At 38.9% G+C, this 10,748-nt stretch overlaps 1 protein-coding gene across 1 annotated transcript; it reads left to right on the top strand.

Annotated features, from left to right (window-relative positions):
* Positions 1 to 7,315: 7,315 nt before the first annotated feature.
* Positions 7,316 to 8,269, top strand: LOC147493167 (uncharacterized). The gene is made up of 2 exons (XM_086567769.1): positions 7,316 to 7,994; positions 8,085 to 8,269. The coding sequence occupies exons 1-2, from the start codon at positions 7,316 to 7,318 to the stop codon at positions 8,267 to 8,269; spliced, it is 864 nt and encodes a 287-aa protein (XP_086423895.1).
* The last annotated feature ends 2,479 nt before the right edge of the window (positions 8,270 to 10,748 follow it).

The raw sequence follows: 10,748 nt of genomic DNA, 5'->3' as shown, positions 1-10,748 counted from the left end.
CGCTCGCAGATTCGACAGCTCGTCCCTTAGTGACTCAACGTCCGCCTTCTCCAGTTCAGCGATCTGCGCAGCCGTCTTCAAACCGTACCCAAATGATCAGCTCGGACGGATCACACAACATATCACGTTATTAAACAAACAAAGATGTAACGCGATAACCGCGATCAAGTAGAACGAAAGGGTTACTCACCAGGCACATCGCTTTGTCCATCCCCCTCAGGTTCGACTCCAGCTCCTTAGCATCCAGGTCCTTCCTATCACAGTCCAGGGTCATCCCCTCCAACAAGCAAGCAGCTATGGGTGCGGACTTGTAGCTGCAGTCCGACCTCCTCACATAGCGCTTCTTCCCAGTTACCTCATCGATGTACATCAGGTTGCGCTCCAGCTCGTCTTTTCTAGTACTGGAGTGCCCCTTACCAGTCTATCTTGCACCAACCTTTCCCTTCATCTTGCTAAAGGGATCTCCAACAACCCTGGGTCGAGCGACCTCCGGGGCAACCTCCGGGGCGTCCTCACCTTCCTGCTGAAGTCGGGCATCGGCCTCGCCCTCGAGTTGCGAGCCGCCCTTCCCCCAGTTCGCACTTCACCACCCAGTGCGGTCTCAGCCACCCTCGCAGCCTTCGCAGGTCGATACTCTGGAATGTCGAAGAGAACGTCATCCACATCAAAAGGAGTGTCCTCTCGACCCTTCCCCGCTCCAGACCCAGAGGCCCCAGCACTTCCAACGGGTCGCTTCACCCCAGTACGGCCTCATTGCCTGTCTTCCCGCGTCACCAGATCGCTCTTACGCTTCTCCATCATAGCTTTCTTCGACGTCTTCCCACTCACGTTACCCCGCGCTCTGGCTTTCTGCTCTTCTCTTTTCTCCTGGATGGCAGGTCCTCCACGCTCTTTAAAGAAATGTGCAACTTTCGGTAGCTTTCCCTGTTTTTCAGCTCGCGACAGCCTAGCGAACTTCTCGATCACCTGTCGACTCGACTCCTTTTTCAGGCGGATATCTGCATAGGTAACAAGACAACAGTTTCAGTATAAGTTCAACAAAACCAAGTTGACCTAATCAGACAACGCGCTGCTACCCACCAGTAAAGTTGCATATTTTATGGTCCACACTGAACCCGCTAGCACAGTAGCGCCCTACAAGGAGCAGCGGTCGTTTGTCCCACGACTCGTTACTCTTACCATCCGAATGCCCGGACAAAGTGAGCTCGAGTTTGCGCTAAAAAAGTTCAAAGAACCTAGATCGCTTTACGAGGTAGTGCTCGATAACATCAGTGACCTCGATTCGGTACTCACCACTGGCGTTCAAGAGGTCAAAAACCTTAAATAATTGCCACGTGTTACCCACAAACTGAACAGGCGCCTTGCTACAATGGTTCAGGAACTCGCAAACCAGCTTGGAGAACGGTATCGTCATGTGCGCTCTCAGCTGTCCCTTACAGATGATCACCCCATGATTTGGTGGGGTATACCTATCACTATAAACCAGAGCGTTTTGATCAGGCTCATGGATCTCCAGATCGCTTATGGTTATCCCATACTTCTTTCTCAGATATGGGAACGCCCTCAAAGCATGTCTATCCACAAACCTTAGGGCGGAGGCCGCCAAAGACAACGACCCTCACGCGACCGGGTGCTAGCTTCAGCAGCTACAAACGCAGATCAAGCCACATCTTCCTCACTGCTAGCCCCCTCAGCCGCCTCGCCTTCATCATCACTCTCACTCATCTCACACACAGACTCATCTTTCTCATCACCTTCGTCATCCCAGCTAAGAGAAACTTCGCGAACCTCATTAGATCGAGTGCCATCGGAGTCCGACATTTTCTCTTCTAACCCTAACAAGTCTAGCTACTAGTATCTAACAGGGTATCCTAACAACTCTAGAACAGAGGCTTAGCACCAAACAAGAAGAAGAGGTTCAAAAATGGCAGAGAACTAACCTGAAGGATGATGCGGTAATGAAGTTCTGTCTACCAGACGAAGCAGCCAAATGAAGTCTCAACAGAGCAAGTGAAATTTTTGAGCAACCGCCCCTCCAGTTTCCAAGGCATCATGATTACACCCTAGCCCTAGCTGCCCACGACTTCCAACCAACTGTCCTGTCTTTTCACATCCCGAAAAAATGGGGCGCCACGTTTTCTTCTCGCCGAATCGCCAGATCCGCCACGCGCGCGCACACGCCAAACGTTCGCACCCACTAGCTCACATGGTTAACACAAGCCATTCCTCACAGGTCGTTGGAGATTTCCACCTCTAACATACTCCACGCGTGCTACCGATCTCTCTCAGCAGGTCGTTCTCACAACCTACTGAGAGGGGGTTGTGTAGGGGAGTGATATTCTCTATCCAGCACGCGCCTAACATGGTGGGAATGACACATCGACCTATGGATCCAGGTCGCATCCATAAGCTAGTAGAACGCTACAGACAGATCGCAGTATCACGCAAACTACACGAGGAAGTGACACGGATTCCCTATCCAGAAGCAATCATGACTAAAGGTGTACTTTCACATATATTGACCGTCAGCCACTGGTCACGGCCGCAAGCTACTTGTACAGACTGCCACTCCACATCATTACAGCAGACCTAGGAGGGCAGTTCTCACATGTGATCCTAATCTCCACCCCTCATTTGGGACATCCTTTACACGTGGTGAGCAAGGATACACTCTCAATCTCTATAAATACCTCTCCTATGAACTACGCCAAACCTGATTCTACTCTCCCCCAGAGAACCCAGAGTAAGATACGTAGGCAGTTCGCTCTCAAGTCGAACTCGGTCTCATCCAATAACCTATTCCAGTCCCCCAGTGACTGTTTGTAAGGGAAAATCAAATCACACCTTTACAGATAGTTTGGTAGGTTTACGCTGCATAACTATCATTTGGAACAATAAATAAAACCAGCTACTAATTCATTTCCAATTACATGAAGCGAATGCAAAGTTGGAATTTAAAAATGGTCTTAGTTGTGTATCTAAGTATAGTTTAAGTTTGCGTTGGCTCCCTTGCAGTTTCAATCGGGTCGTGGCATACTGATTTAGATATTATGTGGTAAGCTTTAGCTAACACACTAACAATTTGTTATGTTTCGGTTTTCCTTCCAAATAGTGTGTTTATTAACTCGGTTAATTATTATAGGAACCCAAGAGAACTCAATTATATAATCTTGGTAAGAAGAAATGAAATATTTGTTGTTATTATTAGTAAATAACAAAATATGAAGACCGTTTGTTTGTCGTCGTTTGGGCTCACCCTCACCCAAAATCCTGGCTCCGCCACTGCTTGTGCCAGATTCAATTCTGTGCTCCTGCAATGTTTTAGCATTTTGTGAGGCATTCAACTAGCAAGAAAGATTAGCGTGAGAAGCTTTAGACGTGGGCAGGGGCGGATCCAGGGGGCAGGGGTGGGTTGCATCACACCCAAGCTTTCCTAAAAAAAAAAGTTTTAGTGTTCAAAATAGAAATTTAAGCCCAACAAACCTAGCCCAGCCCATTAGAAAGTTAGAAATAACGTACAGAGTTAGAAGTTGCTCAAAAGTAACGAACAGAGAGAAACTCTCCGACTCTCGGCCTCTCAGGTAACTCAGAAGTCAGAAGTCAGAACTTCTAAAGTCTAAACTCTTGGTCTCTCGGGTGACAACACTGATGGGTAGTATCTCAGTCTTGGGAGTATTTTAGTATTTGCTTATTCTTTTCTTCGGTTCTTCACTTCTTCGACTCTTGCAAACTCTTATTATTCTCATAAGGTAAATTTTTTAGTTCAATTATTCTCAATTTATTAACTAATTATGATACTTGTTTAGTTGTTTAAATATTTGTGCATTAGACATTAGTTTAGTTAAGACCAATTTATTTAAATTGTTTATATGAATTTGTTTATTTGTCTAGGGATTTAGTGACACCAATAGAACTATTTGTTTGAATTGGATTTTGTTTTATGCATTAGAGATTTTCGATTTTGTGGATGATGTGTTAACACCCAATGATAATTATTTTCTCTATCTATTGTATATTGATAATTATTTAATATCTTAGGTTACAATGTCGCATCATCAAGCGCCCAAAAAACCATTAACTCTTCTATCGTTCTATAAGCGAAAAGATGATAAACTTGAAAGTGGCGAAACTTCAACATCTATTCTTGATAATTCAAAACTTGATGGGGATGAGTAACGCCCTACCAAAGTTCAAGTTGTCGAAATTGAAAGAGTTGAACCTTTTTCTCACGTCCAAAGAGTCGGAGTTGAACATTCTTCCAAAGCTCAAGAAGTTACACATATAGAAGTTGATGTCACTTCTCTATTTGAACATGATCTGGGTAAACGTATTGTTATATATGAATACCCCCGCTTGTTAAGTGTGATGAAGTCCGAGTAGATTATCTTAGAATGGGACCTTGCCGACCGGCTCATGAGAACAAAAAAGATTATCCATTGACTATGTTTGGAAAGTAAGGACGTCGGTTCAACACTAATTGGTACAAACTATTTCCTTGGCTAGAGTATTCACTCCACAAGGATAGAGCATATTGTTTCTATTATTTTCTCTTTGAAACCAATCCTCCGAAGCATCCAGTGTTTACCATTGATGGGTTTCAAAATTGGAGGAAAGTTAATAGTGGGAAGCAATGTCCTTTTTTGAAACATGAAGGTGGTCTTTGTTCTCCACATAGGTCGACAACATTGTATTGTGAGAATCTAATAAATCCTTCTCGACATATAGATAGTGTTATCAATAGACTTTATAATGAAGCGATTGCAAATAATCTGATCCTACTCCGAAATGTTGTTCAATGTATTCGGATGCTTGCACTACAAGGGTTTCCTTTTAGAGGCCGTGATGAGTCAAAGAAATCAAAGAATTGTGGAAGTTTCCTTACAATGTTCGAGTTTTCAAAATTGTTGACCAAGAAAATTGGTGAAATAGTAAGTAATTGTTCGGGAAATGCCATGTATACTTCACATGGTATTTGATAAGCACCCAAAACGATAATACTAAACCCTGTAGAGACATAGTGTTTTGGTCAATTATGTATTTAATAATCATGAAATAATTATATTTTCGTACTTTTGCAGGTTTTCGTAGTTAACGTGAATATGATGATAAAACATGCATCGAAGTACGGGAATACTGGAATACTTGAAGTCTTCCTACTCAGCCCCAGTGAAGCCCAACAAAGCCTGACTAGAGCCGAAGATTCCAAAGGGACAAAACCAATTCAGAACGGGTCCACATGAAAAAGAGCAGCAAACTTCCGAAGCTCACATCTTTCAAACCTGGATGCTGACTTTGGCTAGTGAACTGCTAGAGCAACCAGGGCGACGAACTCTACGCAAAGACAGAAAGTTGTAAAAATGCCAAAATTGACACCGCCACTAGACACACCACGTGGACCCACTCTGTGGGCCCAAAAGGCATGACGAGTCAGCATAGGCAGGTGGCAAGTGATGGTCACAAATTTGTGCCACCTTACAAAAGGAAAAGATGTATCAATTCAAAGTTTGAATTGATTTGGGCAAAATAACAAAACATTAATTGCAAGTTTTGTTTCGTAAACAAAACTTTGGAAGGAATACAAACAAGAAAAAAACAAAATAAAGAAAAGGACAAAATGAAATTAAATGGGAAGGATTCACGAGAAGGGGCTGAAGGCTATATATATGTGAGGGGGTCTTCAGTCTTCATTTTTTCAGTTTTAGTTTTAGCCTATAGTTTTTGTTTTTGTTTTTTTAGTAGTTTCATTTCCTGCTTTCAATTCCAGTACGTTGTCTTGCTTTCCTTTCTAGTAGCTTCATACCAGCTTCAGTACTGTAAGTCTTCTTTCTTAATAAAATTCATTTCTTTTCAAGTTTAATTTATGTTCTACATTTACTTATTTATTATATACAACAAGTTCAATTATTCAGCCAATGACCATGAGCTACACCCCCCCCCCCCTCAGGGGGAGGGTTATAATGCTCGTGTGAGGATCCAGATTGACACTTTAATGTTCCAAAATCACTACTTAGGAATTAGGTGTAGATTATACATCCGGTCCCAAAATGATTGAGACTGTTCCAGAACAGTCTTGCGAGATAGCCAAAATGTCTCGCCCGCGACTATATGGTGTCAGACAGCTTTTTGATTTGTCCAACTGATGTAGAATTGAACAAGGAGCTGAAATGATATTCCAGAGATGAAATATTAGTTCAACTCCTTATGCTAGTGAGATACACTCAGAGATGCGTGCATTTCGCTAGGGATCGATACTCGACGTCGTCTCAGGTTTGTCTATGAACTTGAGACGAATTAGAGCTGTAGTGATGTAGTAATATAAACTGTTGAAAATGATTCTTGCATGAGTACGATTAACCATTTCCCTGTTTCTCTATCTCTGTTTATTTATGTCGAAATCATCGTTATTAATTTATATTACTTGCATTACCGTTAATTTACTTAAACCAACTAAATAACCTAAAATCCTACTCACCAAAAGATGTAAATCCAGTTGTAAACCTTGCGAAGCCCTAAAGTATGGACGATCCCTTACTCAACTTATCCTACCAAATCCAGGTGAGTAAGGTAACTTGACTAAACGGACGACTAACGGACTTTGGACTTTGGACTTTGGACTTTGGACTTCGGACTGTGGACTTCGGACTTAAGTGAAACAAAACCACAAATTACCGTTTATCAGTATTCAAAAGGCACTTTTGCATATATTTGTCGAAAATGTGAGAAAGAAAATACGTGAGGATGTTGGTGATGCAAAGTTTTGTATCCTTGTGGATGAAGCACAAAATAATTCACGGAGAGAGCAAATGGCAATTATTATAAGATTTGTTAATCGTGATGGTTTTATTAGAGAGAGGTTTTTTTGCTATTGTTGGTGTTGAAGAGACTTATGCATTAACTTTGAAAAAAGAGATTTCCAAAGTTCTTGCTAGTAAGAATTTGCTTATTAGAAATATGAGAGGCCAAAATTATAATGGTGCTAGTAATATGCGTGGTCAATGGAATGGATTACAAGCACTATTTCTTAAGGAGTGTCTTTATGCATATTATATGCATTGTTTTGCGCATAGACTACAATTTGCATTAGTTGCGACTTCTAAAGATGTTTCCGATGTTTGGTTATTCTTTTCAAAGTTGGCATCCATTGTTAATCTCCATATTCTTTTGAGTTAGAGAAAGCTCAAAAGAGGAAATTGAAAACTTGTTAGCAATTGGTGAGCTTAATAGTGGACGACGTGCTAATCAAGTTTGTACATTGCAAGTCGTTGGAGAAACTCGTTGGAGTTCTTAATATGAATCCATTTGTAGCTTGATGGAGATGTATGATGCAATTTGTACGGTTCTTGAACTCATCATGAAGAATGGGTCTAGTAACACCATGCGTGGGGAAGCTAAGGGTTCTTATGATGCTATGAGAGACTTTCAATTTGTCTTTCTGTTTCATTTATTGCATAAGACTATGGAAATCACAAATGTACTATGTAAAACCTTGCAAGTGAAGTCTCAAGACATTCTAAATGCCATGGGTTTAGCCTCAAGTACGAAGGAGCTTCTTCAAGAGTTTAGAGAAACAAGTTGGGATAGTTTCTTTGGGGATGTGATTTCTTTTTGCAAGAAGCATGACATTGATATTCCTAATATGAGCTCTCGTCATATAACGGGTACACGTCATTCTTGCCAGCAGAATGATTGTATTACAGTTGAGCACCACTACCATGTTGATATATTCAATGCTGTAATAGATTACCAGTTGGTGGAGTTGAAGAGTATATTCTCTGAGGAGGCAATGGAGCTTCTTTCTCTTAGTTCGGCTTTGGACCCGAAAGATGCTTTTAAGCACTTTCATATTGATGATATTTGCAAGCTCGCCGAGACATATTATTGTGAAGACTTCACGAAGCATGAGATACTTATTTTGAGAAATCAACTACAACATTATAAGTTTGATGTGACTCATCATCCTTGTTTTCAGAAATTGCCTACCATTTTTGAGTTATGTCTGGCTTTAGTTGAAACAAGAAAGTCAACTATTTATCATTTGATTGATAGATAGATTTGTCTTGTCTTGACTCTTCCTATCTCCACAGCGACTGTTGAACAAGCCTTTTCAGCTATGAAACTTGTCAAAACACGACTCCGTAACAAGATGGATGACGAGTTTCTTGCAGATTGTATGGTTATACACATCAAAAGGGAGTTTGCTAACGAAGTTGATATAGAGTTAGTAATAGATGAATTTGATAAGAAATCTCGCAAGTCACGATTTCATTAGTGTCATGTTTTAACTTTTGGATGTCTTTTGTTATACTTGTCAAGATCTATTGTGAGTGTCTATGTGAAGACATTTGTTTTTGTTCATTTTAAATAGTATAATGAAGATGATTACTTTGTGGTATAATGTTTGTCGGAAAAATGAAAGCGAAGATAATGCCTATATAGTTTTCGGTGGGATATTGTTATAATTTTTTATTTTTTATTCTCCCCCTAACATTCCTAGATCCTACGGACGGGAGCTTGTTGTTGTTTTTTTTTTTTTTTTTTTGTCATTTTAACTCTTGAAAACTTTATGTAAAGAATGATGCAACTCTTTATGGTCCAGTGTATGGGTTTTATTTTTAAATGTATAGAAGTCTTGGTGATTAATATATATTATTATGTGGTTAATCTTTTCTATTGTCTTTCTTTGGGTTTTAATTGTTTGGAAGTTTCAAATACTTAGGTTAATCTGGGCATAGAACCATAGGCTATACGAGGGAAATGCCCGGAAACAAAATAAATGCGAAATTCATGCAGCTATTGTTGCCAAAATCTGTTTCCGACAATTAAAATCATTGTAAAAAGGGCTTAATTTTCAAAAGAATGAACAATTTGTGACACTTAAAATTGTCGATAATGGTAGCTTTTTAGTGGCGATATTTGAACTGTCGCAGATGGTGCACCTTTTGCGATGTTTAATAGTAGAAAACGAGCATAAACATTAGTGATGATTTGGTAGTATTTGCCACATTAAAAGCGTCGCAAATAGTGCTGGATTTGGCCATGCCTAAAACTCATCAGAAAATATCTTTGCTGACTATATCATTAGCAACGATCTAAAAAACGTCACCAAATATTTTCAGCTACGATTTACCAATTTTTTGCAACAGTTTTTTTCATCTCTAAACACCCCTTTTCTTGTAGTGAACTTGGTCCAAAATTTTTTCCCCTTTCCTTTAATTTTTCAGTGATATTTCATTTAAAAATCTTTATATATGTCGATATTTTTCTAAATATCCCAATATTTTCGTTGATGTCGATTTTTGGCGATAAATTATGATATATCATCGATATTAACAGATGGACCATTGTGAAATATCCCCACACAAGAAGATATATCGATGATATATATCAAGATTTCAATAGTCGATATATTCACGTATCCTGATATTTTGTACTATGTCCATGTCTCCATGAGTACTGAACTGCACATACAATTGTGTATTATGGAAAACATAAAAATAAAAAAACTGAAATGTATGTAAAGATAGTGCATTTACAATTTAAAAAGTACACTATGCAATTATGCATTTGAATTTCCATTGCAAAAGTAGACTATGCCTTCAAGTTGTGGTCAATTTGTATCGAATTACTATGATTTGTCCCACAATACCAGTAATGTTGTTAAACAATTTTGTGGTGAAAGTCAAATACACTTTTGAGGGGTTCTAGGAACATATATTAAAATAACACGTACATAAACTCATGATTGCGATGACATTTCTAAGTTTTAGATTTAGGTAATTTTTTGTACATACGATATTCCAATCACTTTAAATACTGTCACAAAAAATTATTCAAATCTGATATCGAATGTAGTCAACAAATTAAAAAATTTAATTAACTGCGGACAGTTTATTTTTATATTTTTTATACTATATTTGACAAATTTAGAATTTTTTGACTATTTTAATTATTTGTGACAGCATTTAGAACAATTAGAACTAGTTTGTAGGCCCGTGGTGCGTACCAACTCTTTTGAAAATATTTAGATTTTTTAAAGAAAATTGGAACTACCGTTTTTAGTCACCAACCAATTTTAACTTTCTACAAATTGTTTTAAATGAAGTTTTAATTAAGTTTTAAAAACCCATTTTTTTCAATTGGGAGAAAGATCTTATTTTAATAGGAGAATAATTCCCATTTTAATTAGATATGCTAGACTTTTCCTTTTCAATAGGAGAAGAATTCCCATTTTAATAAGAGAATGATTCCCGCTTTAATTAGAAATGTTATAATTTGTTTTAATAGGAGAGAAATTCCTGTTATAATATGAAAGAAATTCCCGTTTTAATAGGAGATGACGTGAAATTTTAATAGAGCTCGAAAAATACTCTTGTGGGAGCTTTAATATTAAGATATAGATATCTTATCTATAAAAAAAAACTTATAAATTCCCTAACGATTTTGAGTTTGTTTATATGTTATCTTTACTACTAATAATGATGAATACGTTGGAGACGCTGAATCTTTTTCAGATTAAACCTTGGCGTAAATCACATTACCCTCTTTATCCTCACACTATTCTCGAAGGTCTTGCCACCACTTGCTCACTCCTGACCGAGCTCGAATCGTTTCCTGCAAAACCGTTGCTTCCTGCATAATTGCCATATGTTATGCTTCAAATAAACCAAGGGCCACTACATCCATCTATCATCAAGTTTGTTACAAGAAAAAAAGGGGAAAAAAAGTTAATAATTGGAAGCATACCTAAA

Source organism: Coptis chinensis, chromosome 6, assembly GCF_015680905.1.
Source record: "Coptis chinensis isolate HL-2020 chromosome 6, ASM1568090v1, whole genome shotgun sequence".
NCBI lineage: Eukaryota > Viridiplantae > Streptophyta > Magnoliopsida > Ranunculales > Ranunculaceae > Coptis > Coptis chinensis.
The sequence above is the reverse complement of the archived record's forward strand: the minus strand, read 5'-3'. Positions and strand labels throughout refer to the sequence as shown.